Source organism: Diaporthe citri, assembly GCF_014595645.1.
Source record: "Diaporthe citri strain NFHF-8-4 chromosome Unknown scaffold_14, whole genome shotgun sequence".
In the NCBI taxonomy this organism is placed as follows: domain Eukaryota; kingdom Fungi; phylum Ascomycota; class Sordariomycetes; order Diaporthales; family Diaporthaceae; genus Diaporthe; species Diaporthe citri.
Window position 1 is genome coordinate 289,242 of NW_025064859.1, and position 16,977 is coordinate 306,218.

The 16,977-nt window shown below is 56.3% G+C and overlaps 6 protein-coding genes across 6 annotated transcripts; 3 read left to right on the plus strand and 3 right to left on the minus strand.

Moving 5' to 3' along the window:
• Window positions 1-601: 601 nt before the first annotated feature.
• Window positions 602-2,169, plus strand: INS49_005037 (uncharacterized protein; the record flags this gene model as incomplete). The annotated part of the gene is made up of 3 exons (XM_043165824.1): window positions 602-835; window positions 911-1,230; window positions 1,293-2,169. 3 exons carry the CDS (start codon window positions 602-604, stop codon window positions 2,167-2,169), a joined length of 1,431 nt encoding a protein of 476 aa, XP_043017587.1.
• A 111-nt stretch (window positions 2,170-2,280) lies between these two features.
• On the minus strand, window positions 2,281-3,657 carry INS49_005038 (uncharacterized protein; the record flags this gene model as incomplete). Its single annotated transcript, XM_043165825.1, has 3 exons — window positions 2,281-2,284; window positions 2,591-2,855; window positions 2,910-3,657. 3 exons carry the CDS (start codon window positions 3,655-3,657, stop codon window positions 2,281-2,283), a joined length of 1,017 nt encoding a protein of 338 aa, XP_043017588.1.
• Window positions 3,658-4,429: 772 nt separating this feature from the next.
• On the plus strand, window positions 4,430-5,956 carry INS49_005039 (uncharacterized protein; the record flags this gene model as incomplete). Its single annotated transcript, XM_043165826.1, has 4 exons — window positions 4,430-4,663; window positions 4,718-4,841; window positions 4,928-5,708; window positions 5,785-5,956. 4 exons carry the CDS (start codon window positions 4,430-4,432, stop codon window positions 5,954-5,956), a joined length of 1,311 nt encoding a protein of 436 aa, XP_043017589.1.
• Window positions 5,957-6,520: 564 nt separating this feature from the next.
• INS49_005040 (uncharacterized protein) lies at window positions 6,521-8,427 on the minus strand (the record flags this gene model as incomplete). Its single annotated transcript, XM_043165827.1, has 2 exons — window positions 6,521-8,198; window positions 8,294-8,427. The coding sequence occupies 2 exons, from the start codon at window positions 8,425-8,427 to the stop codon at window positions 6,521-6,523; spliced, it is 1,812 nt and encodes a 603-aa protein (XP_043017590.1).
• A 1,961-nt stretch (window positions 8,428-10,388) lies between these two features.
• Window positions 10,389-14,619, plus strand: INS49_005041 (uncharacterized protein; the record flags this gene model as incomplete). The annotated part of the gene is made up of 7 exons (XM_043165828.1): window positions 10,389-11,111; window positions 11,189-11,264; window positions 11,345-11,371; window positions 11,487-11,893; window positions 12,616-12,954; window positions 13,021-13,398; window positions 13,768-14,619. The coding sequence occupies 7 exons, from the start codon at window positions 10,389-10,391 to the stop codon at window positions 14,617-14,619; spliced, it is 2,802 nt and encodes a 933-aa protein (XP_043017591.1).
• A 1,441-nt stretch (window positions 14,620-16,060) lies between these two features.
• On the minus strand, window positions 16,061-16,977 carry INS49_005042 (uncharacterized protein; the record flags this gene model as incomplete). The annotated part of the gene is made up of 2 exons (XM_043165829.1): window positions 16,061-16,830; window positions 16,908-16,977. 2 exons carry the CDS (start codon window positions 16,975-16,977, stop codon window positions 16,061-16,063), a joined length of 840 nt encoding a protein of 279 aa, XP_043017592.1.

Below are 16,977 nucleotides of genomic sequence, written 5' to 3' on the forward strand. Positions count from 1 at the left end.
TCCGGTTCTTATCGGGGACAAGAATTATCCCAATGGACAGCCAATCTGCCAAACATGTGCGCGACGTAAGTTTGCGGCCCCACGCTGCCGGGTTCGCAGCGGCGATGGTGTCATTATGCCCAACATGGCATCTCAGTATAACCACAGTCCGGCGTTATGGCTAGTGAGGAGCCACTGGGCGCCATGAAACATTCTCTCCCAAGAAACGAAAGAAAAAAGCAAATAACAGATTACCGGGCTGCTGGGTCGGCGGGGCGCGGATAGGTGCGACGACAGAGTGAAACTGGGTGGGCGGGATGGGGGAGACATCCATTGCGACTCATTAGGCTCGATGACGCGAAAGCGGCTGGCCCTGTTGCCATGCAGCTCATGCGGGCGATCCCATGGATCAACAACCTTTTTCACCACCGCAATCCTGCGAGTAGCTGCGCATGCGGAGCACGATCGGTACAACGCACGTGGGGTAGCTTGAGTACGGGGTGTCTAGCGACTTGATTTCGTCGTGATGAAAAGGGCTCGAGTTTCTGCCCAAAGCTGAGGCACACCTGGCCCAGCTCGTCGTTCCGTCTTGCCCTTATCTTCTCAGGAAACTTTTGGAACAATGGCATCATCCACCCCTCAATCGAGCAATGGGGCATCGGGCTCCGGCCCGGGCGCCAAGAAGCAGCTGATCATCAATGCTTTTGTCGAGTCCTGCAGTGGCCATCAGTCCCCTGGCCTTTGGAGGCATCCCCGGGACCGGTCCTCGGACTTCAACAACATCAAGCACTGGGTCGAGCTGGCCCAGCTGCTGGAGAAGGGCCATTTCCATGGCATGTTCATTGCCGATGTGCTTGTAAGTACCTTAACTTTGTACGACAAATCATGATTCTGATTATGAATATCAAAGGGCTCCTATGATGTATACAAGGGCCCCCGGAATCCCGACCCGGCTATAGTGTCTGGAGCACAATGGCCTGTCAATGAGCCACTCGCAGTCGTCCCCGTAATGGCGGCGGCGACAAAGAACCTCGGCTTTGGTGTCACCCTGGCTACGACCTATGAACAGCCTTACCATCTGGCTCGGAGGCTGAGTACGGTCGACCATCTGAGTGGAGGCAGGGTCGGCTGGAATATCGTGACTGGCTACCTGGACTCAGCCGCGAGGAACCTCGGACACACCGAGCAACCAGTTCATGATGAGAGATACGCGATTGCAGAGGAATACGTCGAGGTCATGTACAAGCTTTGGTGAGTCGGCTTCGCAATGGTCCAAGAGAGCACCAAATCAAAGGCTGACGCTCGAAACCCAGGCAATCGTCGTGGCGTGACGACGCAGTCAAGCTGGACAGGGAGAAGGGCATCTACACGGACCCCAAGCTCGTGCGGACGATCGACCACGTCGGCAAGTACTACACCGTCCCGGGCCCGCACATCTGCCAGCCGTCGCCGCAGCGCACCCCGGTGATCATGCAGGCGGGCACGTCAAAGGCGGGCAAGACGTTCGCGGCGCGGCACGCCGAGGCCATCTTTGTCGCCGGGCACAGCCCCTCGGTGGTGGCCAAGAACGTCGCCGAGATCCGGGCCATGGCGCGCGACGACTTTGGCCGCGACCCGGCCGGCGTCAAGTTCCTGGCGATGCTGTGCCCCATCATCGCGGACACGACCGAGGAGGCGACGGCAAAGTACAAGGAGCTTGTGAGCTACGGGTCCGAGGACGGCGCGCTGGCGCTGTTCGGCGGGTGGACCGGCATCGACCTGGCCAGGTACGGCGACAACGAGGAGCTGCGCCACGTCGAGTCCAACGCCATCCGGTCGGCCGTCGAGTCGTGGTCCAATTCGGTGCCCGGGGTGCCCAAGTGGACCAAGCACGCCGTCGCCAACCACATCAAGGTCGGCGGGCTCGGGGCCACGGTCGCGGGAACGGCGGAGGAGGTCGCCGACGAGATGGAGAGGTGGGTGCGGGAGGCGGACGTGGACGGCTTCAACCTGGCGTACGCGCTGATGCCCGAGACCTTTGAGGACGTCATCGAGAAGCTGCTGCCTGTCCTGCGTCGGCGGGGCCTGTTCTGGGACGGGTATGCCGTTGATGGCGGGACTTACAGGGAGAATTTGTATGCCAAGAAGGGAATTGCGCGGCCTCCGCCAGACCATGCTGCTGCAAAGTATCACTGGAAGGCTGAAGATTAAATCTGGAGTTTAGGGTGAAGTTCGGTAGTTCGGTGAGTTCATTGTTGTATTCACAGTTACAGTCCATATGCGAAATTCCCAGTAAATAAAATTATCAACGATCAATCTATTCTACCTGTGTGTTAAAGGTTAGTAAACTCGCTGCCGCACCCGTTTAGATCCACCCCAAAGCGCAAGAAGGAATGTGAAGGAAAAGCCCAATGCCGATCAGCAGGCCTACTCAGTCATTCAATGCGTAGCATTTTGCACTGATCTATCCGGCCATGCCAATCTGATCGCCTCCTCGCGAGCCCCCAGAGATAGTCGCCAAAAGACACCACCACGGTGCCTGTGTCGTACACACTTATCCACGAGGTCGGAACTATGGTTCAGGGCTGCACTAATCTGATCCGTGAAGCCTCTTCTGCCCAGTCCGAGCAACTGGGGGTACTGGGTCAATAGGTAGCCGACCAATTCGGTCAGATGTGTCCACCGGCCTTCGGGGACGGCGAGAAGCGCTTGGAGCATAAGCGACTTGGGGGCGTATGGCATGCTCACGAGGGCCTGACCCCGGGCCCCAGAGTGAGAGGGCTGCGGAGGAGCAGACCCCCGCTTGGTATTCCACGCCATCGTGGCCACCTCCTTGCGAGCCCAGGCAGGCAGTCGCCACAGCACAGACTTCGCGTTGCCTCGCATAACAGACTTTTCTAGAAACCCGGCAACTAGGCTTAGGGTGCTGGATAAAACACGCCTGAGGCGACGACTAGCTACTTCCTCGCGGAATTGAGGATAATTCTCCTCAATGTAGTCGGCAATGTCGCTCGTGGACAGCCATCGGCCTTCGGGCGAGGCGAGGAGAGCCTGGAGTGCGAGCGCCCTGAAGCTATAAGTTACATCGGGGGACGCATCACCCTCAGTGGGAGTGGGCGGTTGTGAAGGAGACGGCCGCACACCGGGAGGCGGTTGCTGACCAGGAAGAGGACGGCGAGCAGGAATCGGCTGCTCAACAGGGGTCGGGCGCGGCACAACAGAGGGCTGCGTGTGCGGCAGGGGGCCTTTCTCCAGGACAACCTCTCCGTTGCGGACTACTCTACGAACCTCGGGGACTGGGGCGCCAGGCTGCATCTCGTGCTGTTCCAACGGGAAGACGTTCCACTTGTCTCTGTGTAGGTACTCGCGTTCTCTTGCCATCCGCTCAGCCTCTGCGCTGGGGCTCATCCCGGAGCGGGCGGCCGGGACACCGACTCGCTGTGGCTCAGGCCTCCGGTACGGGTGATGGCGGTGGACCACCGGGCGAGCATGCGTGATGATACAGTCTTCGTCCTCTGTCTCGTCTGGGACAATGTTCTGCTGCACACCCGGGCTGTGGACCACTGGGCGAGCATGCGTCATGATGCAGTCTTCGTCTTGTGTCTCGTTGGTGTCCACGCTTTGCTGGCGGGTGTCCATCGCAAGCATGCACAGTGCTTGAGCTGCCTGGACGGCTTCGTGGTCTACAGGGTTAGTCATGTTGAAATCGATCAACTCACCTGCGGTAATCGTTGTGTTTGGTCTCAATGCTGCTGTTGGGTTCTGTGATTGGTGAGGAAGTTGATTGGATGTTGGAGTGGATGGTGGTGAGTGATTCGGTCAAGCCGGGTAGAAACTACGAACTCGCTCATGACTATTTTATAGAGTGAAGTCCTCAGGATACCATAATGCTGGACGCTGACGACAATCGCATTGTTTAATGCTTATGATTGACTTTGTCTTGATAGAAAGTTATTCTCTTAAACACAAAGAAGTTACCATGGCTCTTGGTCTCTGCCGAAGCATCCCGGGTGAGTGCTTTATACTCTGAGCTGGTGGTCAGTCTGCGTTTTGTGAACAAAACAATTGTCCTATTACTCTGCATTGAGATCAGTAACTAGAAGCCGGGTGCGGTTCCCCAAAATCGATACTATACGGCCCTCCGCATGCTATGGGGACAATACCAATTTTGCCCGGCTTCTAGAAAGTGTGGTGCGGAAGGAGCGTTTCGGGGTTAGAGAGGGGTGTTTTTAAGGAGCCATAAACACCAATTCGTTCGCAACAGTGTCCCCGCGGAAATGAGGCCGGGCAAATAGACATGTAGCATGACTGGTCGATGGTCTACACCATCTCAAGATCACAGCTTACTAAGTGCATGCGGGACTGCAACCATCCAGTGACATTGTATAAGAGTTTGGAATCACCGTTCTGATCATGCATCCAGCAATGACAACATTTCCAGGCGGACACCAACTTCGAATTCTATTCCAGGATGTCTGGCCGGAACCTCACAGAGCTGGGCGAGGAAGTCTCCCGCCTCACTCAGAAGATAACACAACACTTGCAAGACAGAGGTCAAGCGACCCCGTCGATCCACGACATCTCATCTGCCGGAACAGAACCTGTGATCGATGGGGAGTCAGCACTAAAGCTGGCAGAAGCAGCGAGGGAACTTGAAGCCCTCGCCTTGGGCCCGCGTCAGACCTTGGGGCTCGTGGGGCTTTCTGTGAGTATTATCCAGAAGCATGAGTTGCAATCAAATAGTTAATTGCTTGTCCAGGTTCACGACGCCTCCAGCCTCGGCGTCATCGCCGAGTTCGACATAGCCAGCCTCGTGCCCATCGACGGCTCCGCCACGTTTGCAGAGCTCTCAGAAGCAACCGGCCTCGACGAGGACAGATTGAGTGCGCACCTACCCAGAGAGCGCCACGATGCCCACATATCCCTTCTGATAATGCCTCGCTGACACGCAACACAACCCCTTCAAAAGCCCGCATCCTCCGCTACGCAATGACAAACTTCATCTTCCGCGAGCAACCCCCAGGCCAAGTCCGCCACACCGCCCTCTCAGCGCACCTGTCCCGCTCGCCCCCCACGGTCGCCTTCCAGCACACCCTGGCCACGGTGTTCAACCCGGCCAACGCCTGCCTCCCCACGGCGCTGCGGGCCAACCCATCCACGGCATCGCTGACGCAGACGGCCCACAACGCCGCGCGCGGGACGGCCGAGCCCTTCTACGCATGGCTCGACGCCGCCGGCGGCCTGGGATCGGGACCCGACCTCCGCGCCGTCTTCGACCGAGGCATGGAGGGCATCAGCCGCGGCGGGCAGCGCCTGCAGGACACGGACCTGCGCGCGTTCCCTTGGGGAGCCGTCCTGCCTCCCGACGCGACGGTCGTGGATGTTGGCGGGTCGAGGGGCCACTTCGCGCGCGACCTGGTCGAGATGAACCCTTCGTTCAGGGTCGTCGTGCAGGACCTGCCGCGGGTGGTCGAGGGGCTGGCGGAAGAATTCGCCGGTGGTAGTGGTGGTGAAGGAGGGGGAGGCAATGTAACGTACCAGGCGCACGACTTCTTCGACGCGCAGCCCGTCGCCGGCGCGGACGTGTATTTCCTGCGCCACGTGATGCACAACCACCCCGATGCCGAGTGCGTTGCCATCCTCCGGGCGCTGCTGCCCGCGCTCAGGGAGGGCGGCAGGGTGCTCGTCAGCGAGTACGTCGTGCCGCCGTATGAGGACCTGGCCGGGGGGCTTGAAACAAAGGCCATGAGGTGAGTGGGGGCTTCGTGATAGGAGTCTTTCACACACAGCTCAGGAGCCTGCGCTAACAGGTGTCGAATGGTACAGGCAGATGGACCTGATGACCATGGCGCTCTTCAACGCGAAGGAGCGGACGAGGGACGAGTATGCGGCGCTGTTTGGGCGGGCCAGCGAGAAGCTTGTCCTGGAGGGGACGCATCAGGTGCCTGACGACCCGAGGAGTTGCATTTTCGAGGCGGTTTATAAGGGCCAAAATTGAGCTCTCGCCCAGAAATTCGTAGATCGTGCGCGCGTGATTGGATCTCATCGCAATGTATTCATCATCAACCTTGCGAGAGAGAGCGGCAGGAGCCCACGAGTGACGGTGGAAGATCCGACTTGATGCTGCGCTCTCCCCCACATGGCCGTCCATTCCCGAGCCAGCTAGGTAGGCACGCATGCACACAGGCACAGAAACCTCTTCCAGAGGCATTTGCGATGGCGGGAAATAGAATGTGCCGCACATGATTTGACATTTTGATACAACAGGTACCTGGCCAGGTACAGCTGCAAGACTCCTAGACCTCCCTTTCCTATCCATTTCCAAACTCCACGCAAACCAACAGAACAGAAAAGACGGGGTATTTTGTGCTGTGATACCATCAAACTCCCCTGAACCTCTCTAGGATCTTCCTCCCTTCTAAGCGAAGGACAAGTTGAAGCCCACGGGGAAAAAGGCCAGCAAGAGCGAGAAACAAGTCGCTTGAAAGCACAAGACAACGGAAATTGCGCATTTGTATTCCCTCGTGTATTCTTTGAACACATCAGTCCGAGATCGGCACACTCAATTCAAATCCTCATCCCACCCGTCGTCGTCACCCTCGCCCATCTCGACGTCAAACTCCGTGTCCAGCGCCGCTTGGCCCTGCCGGATCAGCGCTTGCAGCTCCCCGTTGAGCTTATCGAGCCGCGACGTGTTGCGCTTCTCGGCCGCCGCCCGCTGGGCCGCCAGCTTCTTCGCCTCGTCGTCCAGGCGCGGGCTCAGCTGCGGGTCCATCTGGCCGGGGGGCTTGCCACGTCCCGCCGAGAGGCTCGTGGCGCTCCGCCGGTGGCCGACGCGCGAGGGCGTGCCCGATCTCGGGATAAATGACGGGGTTAGCGGCGAGTGGTGGAGCGAGTGGACTGAGTGGTGGGCTGAGTGGCGGCTGGTAGGCCGGCTGGGGGAGACTCGCTGGTTGTTTGGTGACTGCGTACGGATGTTGGCGAATGGATTTGGGCCGAGGCCTAGGCCCTTTGGCTGTGGTATCCGGGAGCCGTTGATCGCAAAAGTCGGCGTGGCTGGCGTCGACCGCGAGGGAGGTGATCGTGGGCTGGCAAAGCTGGCGGCTTCGCTGGCACCCAGCGTTGGTGATGTGATAGAGCCGCCCGCATAGGATGCGTTGGAGGCCATAGACAATCTCGATGCAGAGCGCGGTGGCTGGATACCCGACTTCTGTTCGAGCCCAAAGCGCGGCGAGGTCACACTAAACCGTCGTGCAGGGGGGTTCATGGGGCCGGGCGCCTTGGTCGGGGTCGAGTAGGGCTTTGGCTGTTGTAGACGAGACGCCATGTTGGAACTCCGGGCCGGGATGCGAGACGACGGTACTGATGTCAGTGATGAACGCTTGGTGTTTAACGCGGGCCTGCGCGCCGCTGGGGACCGCTGTTCGTCCTCGTCGACCATGACCCAGTTCCGCCTCAGCTCATCCGACTCGCCAATTGTGCCCGTCTGTCTCCTCTTGGGCGCAGGTCGATCGGTTGTTGAGTCTGGAGACTCCTCCCGCTGAAGCTCTTGCCTCTCGAGCTCTTGCCGCTCAAGCTCCCGCCGCTCCTGGTCCCGCTGTTCTTGTTCCTGCTGCTGTTGCTGGACACGCTGCTGCTCCTGTTCCTCCTGCTCTTGATATCCACGGTATATTTCCTCTTGTCTGTGATCTTGGTAGTCTGGGATACTGTCTGGAAGATAAGATATTACGTCGGAGGCGAGCGGGAAAGCGCCAGGTGGGCTGAGGGGGTTATCTTGTTCCTGAGGATAGGATGGTAGGTCGGTTGAAAGACGCAGCGGGAGCGGGTTGTTGACGGGCTGGCCGTTTGTCTCGTAGGCCTTCCCACCGCCTGCTTTGAAGCCTTGGAAAGCACCAGCGCCGCCCCTACAGAATTCCCACACCTTGCCCACAACACCTCCTATGGCCTGGAAGGCGAATGTGGTCCAGCCTGCAGCGCGGGGGGTGATCGTTGCAGTTGTCGTGTTGGCGAGGCCCGACAGGTCCAGAGACGGGGTTGACGGGTCATCGTGTGGCCTTTTTGAACCCAGCTCCAGGCGACGGCGGTAGTCAATATCCGAGTACAGGCTGTCGTCGAGCGCAGCAGTGCCGGGTGTGACTTGTGTGCCGGGCGTCTCTATTTGGCCAGCCAAAGTGTACCTGTCCTGGCCACGCGCACTGTCCTCCATGGCCGAAACCCTATCAAAATACGAGCTGGAGCCTCTGCTTTCATCGTATGTGCGCTTCCTCCCTAATTTCGGGGCAGGTGTGTGCTGTTGTTGGCGGAGGTGTTATCCGAGAGTATCGAGCCGGTGGACTTGGAGAGGTTGTAGGTGGAGGCGGAGGGCGAGACTGGAGGGCGGAACATGTTGGCGTTGAGGGCGGTGGAGGAGGTGGTCGGCTCGGAGAAGTGGAATGCGCCTGGCATGTGAAATGGCGACGCAGACGCCATCTCGGTGGACGGAGAGTCACAAGGCCAGGCGGAGGCAAGCCGGTTGCAAGCACAGGTTGGATCGAAGGGGGACGGCCGAAGAAGTGGAGGGCCTCCCGAGGCGGGTCAGCAGAGCTCGTGACGCAGCTCTAGAGCTCTGGGCTCTGGTGCGTGTTGCGTGGTGCGTGGTATGTCCAGGGAGACAACTTCGTGAAAGGACCAGGGAAGAGTGCAGTAACAGTTCGGAGTGACAGGTGGATGTTCCCCGTCTGTGATGTTGGAGCTCGAGCTCAGGGTTTAGGTTCTAGTCCTCGTTCACGCATGCTCTGCCACAGCTTGGCGCGAGTTGTGAAGCAGCATTTCTGGCTGGAGCCGGGCCCCCTGCTGCGTCCCCCCAAGATTACTGTCAAATCTCCGTGGAAGCCGTGGAAGCCGTCAAGTCGGGGTGGGCTGTGTGTCCGTGGTGGAGCTGTGACGAGGTTGTGGGATGGTCGAGGCGAGGCGAGGCGAAGCGAAGGGGAGATACCCCAAGACTGGATCTGGGCCGGACTGGGCTATAGACAAGTAAATAAAGAGGGCAGCAGCAGGACAGGCAGGACGACGTCAATGGCGACAGGGATCAACGTGACCGATCCGATCTAGGGGCGGGCCAGGGTCCAGCTTCTTCTTCTTCTCCTCGCGCTACTCGGTCGAGAAACAAAGACGATGCAGCAGAAACACTGGTGATGATCAGACGATGCTGCGAGGAAGCCGTAGAATAAATTTGACGTGTTTCGAAATTGATGAGCGCGTGGGTGCGTGGCCGGTCGCGTGTGGATCTCGTCGAACTGGCGGTCGACTAGAAGCTGCAAGATTACAGGTGTTGGTCTCGCGTGTCTGGGGGGAAAGTGGAGCCTGGCCGCTGCAGGGCAGTGGGAGGGAGCCGGGGATTGGTAGCGAGCAGCAAAAGAGAGCTTGGGGGGCGGGTCGATCCGAGCGAGCGGTCAGACGAACGGGCCTGGGTTTGGAGCAGTACAATGCCCACAGAAGGGGGCGGGGTCTCCCGGGCAACAAACAGCCCTCATCCCTTCGAAATAAACTCAAGCAGGAAACCATCCACAATGGCGTCTAACATTGCAGCTCAAAAAGGAGGAAATCGACGACCTATCACCTCCCTCCATGTAAGTGAGAACCTTGGAAGCTTCTACACTTCTGTTGGATCATCACATGTTCGGCCATCTCGCAAGAGGCTACCGCATTCAAGCACTCGATCTCGATAGTGCACACAGAGTCCTGAACAGGTCTTTATTAGAACTCGACTGGCCCATTAATGCACTTCATGCTACAAAGGCTATTTTTACGGTGCGAATCAAACTCACTCCATCCTCATTTCATACCACAGACGTCTCGTCGTATTACAGTAGATTTACAAAGATGCTGGCATCACATAGTTAGCTATCGTTCCAACTGAATCTCATGCATTGTTCCAATCATTTCGCAATTTCTACTTGGCGGGCTCCATCGACCCGATTTATACAAGCGTGTGGTAGAATTAAATATTAAATTCCCTTTCTTGGGTCAGTGATGTGTTGAAATTTGCCGCGTTGCCGCAGGCATTGAGACGTGGAGCAAGTCACTGCTCATACAACACACATCCGTGATGTTTGCGTTCGCTCATGCTGTTTTTGATTTTCACTCAACCATATTTCTGACTGATCTGGCAATTCTCCATCAAATTCATAGCATTTATTTCTGGATCTTCAGTGATTCGGGTAGATTTGTTCAACGTCGCTCTGCTTTGTCCATCGTAACAGCACATGGCAACAAAGGGTCTGAAGACTTGACGCTTTCGGAGCCGGTTTGAGCACCTCAATGATATAATTGAGTGGTTGAGGACTAGGTTCACCAGCGTGAAACGAGGACCAGAGCTGGTCATTTTATCAATTCCCTCTGTCACAATCGCGCCAGAGATTGATCGACAACTAATCAAGATCCACCTGATCATGGCTAATGTCCGTTCTCCACGACTGGGTAATGACCGCTGGTCCCTCTTCCTTCGCCAGAAGCATCTACAGGACCAGCTTCGGAGACTCAGAAACGATTTCAAGGGATGCTACTGCCCACCTAGATGTCGAAGAGGCATGCAGAATCACGTCACCGTCGATCCTACGTCGCTGCCCGGCCCCATGCGGCCCTTGCATGGCCCATATGTGGCTGCGGATAGTGGATTGCCTCGCACACGTGCCAGACCAGAGGAGCGGAGACATCCTAATATCGTAGTTATGGCCGAGGCACGAGGCACATCAGACATACTACTCCACCGCAGTAGAATCAGGGCTACACTACGAATGTCGCTGCAGGTCTATGAGGACCCGATTCCCACGGGACGGAGGGGTTATTTCGGGGAGATGTTTCTAACGCGCCCGGGCCAAGAGGAGCAATTCATAGGCTTCATTCACGCCTGGCAGATGGGCCGGACTTCAGATGATTGGATAGATCTATTACTGGGCGAGTGGGGGGAGAGATTTGGTGACCCCTTATCAGACATGCGAGTCTTCTTCAGTAGGCTCTTTGCAAGGCCCGACCTCGATGAGCAAATTACGGCAGACCGGAATGGGAATATCCTCCCACGCCCTCCACTTCGGCAAGACTTTGCCGCACCTTGGGCGAGGCTTAATGACAATACTGACGTCGTTTATATACAAATGATTTGGTTAGATGACAGCGTGCGTACCATCCTAGATGTTTGATTTACACTCCCTACTGTATTAATCTAGCCCTCTAATACTGCCCCCGGTCCCAGGTTACAGGACAGCGCATCATCGACCAAGGCTTCGATTTGTTTTACAGGTTAATGGCGGGTGGGACACTTCCAGAACGTAAGTCGTTCCCAGAATCTTGGCCAAGTGCCGATATGGTACGGATTCGCTATAGACAAGACTAACAACCCACATGGAAGCATACAATCTCAACGGCCCGCTTACCAGTAAGGAGCTCTCAGATACAATCTTGACTCGTAGAGATGGAATATCTCTCAGCTCCAGCCCGTAAAAACACAGGTGCCTATTTGCTGCCTTGATTGCTAACTCTAAATGCTGCAGTTTTGCTGGAGCCGGGTTTACTGGGATCAGCATATCGCAGCAATTGGACCTCTTCGATAAATCCGGGTCTGGAAATGACGTTTTCAGAGAGGATCAGGACTGTAGGACGGGCATACGAGAGGAACGGGTTCTTATACTTGAACCAAGAAGAGGACGAAGAATTAATGGGTCGCAGGGTCGACCCGCGGGACCACCCAGCGGCCCCCGGCGACGTGGCCATCATGCCCCCGGACCCGCCCGATACGGACCTCCAGACTCCTACACCGGAGCGACTCAAGCGAGGCCGAATACGCTCGCGCTCACCAGAATCACCGTTGCAGGATAGGACAGAGGGGTCGAGCTCGTCTTCCTCAGACTCGTCTGCTTCGAGCACTTCTTCCTCGTCCTCGTCCGCATCCACACGGAGGGTGCTGTTTCCGCGAAGAGGATAGCTGCCGCCGGGCAGGACCAGTTTGAGTGGCCTGACGATGGCTCGTTGGTGATTGATGAGATTGGTATTCTTTTTCTTTGGGGGGGGGGGGTTCCGTACTCCCACGTCATCGTGTGGCTGGGCCTCACAACATTGGAGGACGGCGTTGATGGGAGTGCGATCCGAAAATTTGGCCGGAACGGGGACAAAGGCAAATTAGCGTTCATTGACAAAGTCTCTGCGGACGAGTCTTATGCACAATCCCAATGTTTGTTGTGAGTTCTCGCCATTGGTTGAAGTTGCTAGACTGGGCGATTCTTTGTCACCTTGGCACCGCATCCAAGACCAAGTTGCTCGCATTCAGAAGGATGCACCAAAACCTCTTTCAATTTTCAAGGAACCGAGGCTTTCTTGCATGGAAATTCAATAGCATAGCTTAAGATAAGAAAAGGGGGAAAGACGCCAACGAACGGTCGAGAGGAGGACATAAACAGCTTTCTGTTCTTCCCAGGATAAGCGAACCGTTGAGCCAGTCCATCTTGACCGTCAATTAGCCGACAGACTTCATGCTTCTGCGGATCATCACCAAACTTATCTCAGCCTTGCTCTTCACCGGTATGTACAAGAGGCACAACTGTTTCCTTCCCATTGCGGCTGAGTAACGTCTGTGACATCTAGTAGGGTTCCCCGCACGATGTCGCTGACGCTTCAACACTGTAGTTATTATCAAGGACTTTCCCTTCTTACCAGGCAACAGCCATCATCCCTTACGGCTTCACCCATGCACAACTTCTGACGCTCAATTGCCGTCTTGAAACCTGGGAGTTGGCCTGGCGGCTCGGAAGTAGACTCGAGAAGGAAATCGCCCGCCGAGGTTGGCTGATCAACCTGCCGGGCGTACTACGAGACACCGGAAAGCCCTGGCGATCGAACCGGACAATGGAGTCTACCATGGCAGCACTCAACAAAAAGGCAGCAGAAACCATCTATACTCCCCTAGAGCCGGGGACTATCCGACTCGTACATCTTCATCCCGCCTCCGACTTGAATGCCGACGTCGTCTGTTCCCTCGAGCATGTGCGGCTCAACGGCAACCCAAGATATCAAGCGCTATCATATGTCTAGGGGAGCCAGGACGACCCCAGAGAAATCCGCCTCAACGGAACGACTGTACTCGTTACACAAAACCTGTACAAGGCTTTGCGTCGTTTACGGTTGCAACACGAGAGCCGCGTGATCTGGGTCGACGCCTTGGCTATCAACCAATCTGATATTGCTGAGCGAAATGTAGAGGTGCAAGTGATGAGGGACATATACTCGAGCGCTTACGAGACACTTGCCTGGCTCGATAAGAGTCTGGGCGAAGACGGGGAATCACGCCTATCCACTTGGACTGAGCCCGGCTACTGCCCATCGTCCCGAGTGAAATCCAGGGACCCTAGAGAGACCCTCTCCGCAATCGCCAGGCAGCGTTACTGGAGCAGGATCTGGACAGCCCAGGAGGTCAGATACTCAAAGCAGGTCACTTTGGTCACGACGTGTAGTGAGGTTCCTTTCGACAGATTACTCAGATTGCAAGACGTAGTCTCTAGTCTCTTTTCACTACCCGAAGATGGGCGTTACCATCAAGGAACACTTGGTTTGCCTTTGCGGAATTTTCAAAGGAAGTGTCTCACAGTTCGGCCGATGGGTTCCTCGGATAATGGGCATCTCGATCTGAGCAGTTGGGTTGACATATGCTGTCTCAGAACATGCTCTGACCCGAGGGATTTTGTATTTGGTCTATGGTCCTGGTTTCCACCGCAAGTGAAGAACAGGGTCGAGGTCAACTATTCCTTATCGACGGCTCAAGTTCTTGGGAGTTGCAAACAGGCCTTCCTGCTTACCACGGGCACGCTCGACTTTCTCGGCTTGTCAAATCTATTTGATTACACAGAGGCCGCTACTCTGCCATCGTGGGACCCAGAACTATATTTCAGGGGTCCTTATAAGGCCAGTGGGGAGCTCAGGTGCTTGCCCGAACTGTTGCGCCTTGATCATGACCGCCGATGGAGCCAGGCCATCTTCACCAGGGTATCAAAAGATCTCCGGACGCTTCACGTCAAGGGGAATCGTGTAGGAAAAGTAACTATGGCGGCTGCGAAAATGACAGATGCCGCGTTCGGCCCTGAGAAACACGCCTTTGCCTTCACCTTCGCTACTATGGAGTCTCTGCAGGTGAAAGTGGAGGAGGCTGAGAGGTTTTCATTTGCTGTCAGACCCCTCGATGGTGGCAACGACACGAACCTACCTGAAGAAATCGCTCGAGTCGCGGAGTTCTTGCAATCAACAAATTCGGAAAAGGCCATGATCAAAGACGACATCCTTGATATTAAGGCCAGATACCGCCGTAAAGAGGCCCTTTGGGGAACCACGAATCTACACATCCGTCAGCATTTCTCCGTCATACGCCTGGAGGCAGACGTGTCCGTTGCGACTGGTGGGGAGAAAGCTCGGGCGTTGTTTGGGCTGCTGTGGTACACGACCGCCAAGCCGGGTGACGAGGTGTATCTTGTGCGAGGCTGCTCTCGCGCGTTGCTCCTTCGACCCGAGGACAGAGACCCGGGAAAGCACAAATTAATTGGCTCCATCTTCTTTCCGGGGCCAGAGGGAATGGAGGACCCTTTTATCGATGAGCTGCTCACTAAGCCTAATAGTCCGGCGACTGACATCTTTATCTGCTGAACGCCATCCGGGCAACGCCAACATGCGACTCATCTTGCACACCACAATCTTGTGGAGTCAAGAGAATAGAGCGCCAAGGGCCATTGAGCCACTGAGAAATCGTCGGAACCCGGTTCCAGTGTGATGAAGCTTGCTGTAATTAGAAAACAGCTTCAAAAAGATTATGAAGGTAGTTTCACATAGGAACTTTGGAGGAATACCAACTATGTCAATTGAATTTATTCAACACCGAGAACGAGGTTTAATAGTATAAACATATACTCTTACTATCATGAAGCACTGGTAGGTCAGTACACGTTTGTATTCAATATCTAACCGTGGCGTAACAGTATACTATTTCGTAAGCTGCTACCCAGCCATGCAAATATGCCCAAAGTCCATTTCGCACCGCCCCGCGTGCAGCGCCGTGAGCCTTCAGATATATTGCTTATATTCTCAGCAGCTCTGGTTCATGTTTCTTGCGACAACCGGTGAGTACACGTTGGCCATGATCGTTAGCAAGGAGTCTCGGAAATCCAGGTACTGGCGCTGTGGACTGGCGGAACTAAGAAATAATCCAGACTCACTGATTTCTAGGCCTCGGTAGCGGGCTGCACTGTGGTGAAAGTGCGCTGACACTTGAATTGCCACGTTTCAAGGGCAATGTGCTTGTCGTTGTTAAATATATACCGTCCATGGACTGCCTCTACCGTGCGTTCTCAGCGTTCCGCCGCTGTAGACAAACCCGAGCGACGTCAACAAACGTGTTCTCATTCTCCAGATTGGGGGCCACGAGCTGACGGGGGCGCTTCGGGGAAGACACCACGTGCATTGCGACAAGTGCAACATCAAGGACCAAAACACCACACCTCGCCCACGTTTCTCTGCTCGACGCTACGGTTTCCTCTGGGCTCATATGCATTCATGGATTAGTCACCCAGCACAGTGCATGGCCCCTTCTTCTTAATGTGTCTGCCCTATTGACTTGGACCCGCAAAGCTCGGCTAGACGTGGCGACGAAGGTAAACGTAGCTTGCCATTAATTATTATAAAGCTCATGTTGGCCCTTTCGAGAAAAAGACGGCATTTGGTGACTATGATTCTGGACATTTTGCGATTTGCTGATTGGTTCACCCCATTCATTGAGGAACGGCACAGCGGACATGACGTGATCAAGCCCACAGGCCCAGGTGGGTATGCTGCCGGCTGCGCAGGCAGCCAAATGCAGCCTATACTAGGAGGAGCATATTCTCACGTCGTCAACAGAAGTGGCCAGGTAATAATTGTCTTTCCAACTACTGGCTTTCCCCCAAGACCCGTTCCTCCCTCTGAAGTCTGGCTTTCTGGAGTAGCCCTTTTCGACTTGGTATCTGAAGAATGGCCCAGGTAGAACCGGATAGGTCCATCCATCGTCTCCACTGACACAAACTCATGCGCATGTGACACACGATCAAGGCGCACGTCAAGGCGCACCGCCAGCACCCTTGTAGTACTCATCGACAGCCTGCAGGTGGTCCTTCGTCACGCCGCCATCAACACCCTCATCGCCGTGGATGTGGCCCTCACGACCCCAGTATGCCTCCCTCTCCTTGATGATCTCGGCCGCCCACTCCTTGGTCTCGTCCAGCGCGAGCCGCGTGGCAACATACGCGAACTCGCCGAGGTCAAGCTTCCTCTCGCCCCTCTTCTCGTACTCGATCATCTGCAGCAGCAACTCCACCTTGTCGATGTCATGAACGAAGTGGCTGTCGAGCGTCTCGCTGTCCTCGTACTCCTGCCAAAGCGCGCGGATCTCCTCGCCCGCCGCCTCGCCACCCAGAAGACCCTTGAGCAGGTTCCCCGTCAGGTAGTCCATGGTCTCTGCCTCGCGGCGCGACTTCTCGAGCTTCGGGACGCCGTCGACGGGCGTGATGTCGCCGACCAGGCTCTCGGCCATGTCGTGCACGAGGCACATGCGCGTGCACTTGTCGCGGTCGATCCGGGCGCGCAGGGAGGGGGGCGCCAGCATGCTGATCATGGCCATGCGGTACATGTGGTCGGCGATGGACTCGCCGCGCGCGATGCCGAAGCGCCGCCAGCCCTCGCGCTTGGTCGTCTTGAGGCGCTCCAGCATGTGGAAGTAGGGCACCGGCGAGGGGGAGTTCTCCTGTGGCGCGCCGGTCGAGATGGTTGCGAGGACCTTGGCTACGGTCCAGTCGCCGGTGATCTTGGGGGTAAAGACGACGGAGGGGTCTGGCGTGGTGTGCGACATGGTTAGCAGGCAGGGCGAGAGGAGAGACGTGGTAAGAGAAGAGGACTGGGGTGCGTACCTGGGTTTGCCGGCTCGATGTGGTCGTCGAGGCTATTGACCGGCTCGTTGTTAACCGCGCTTGGTGACAT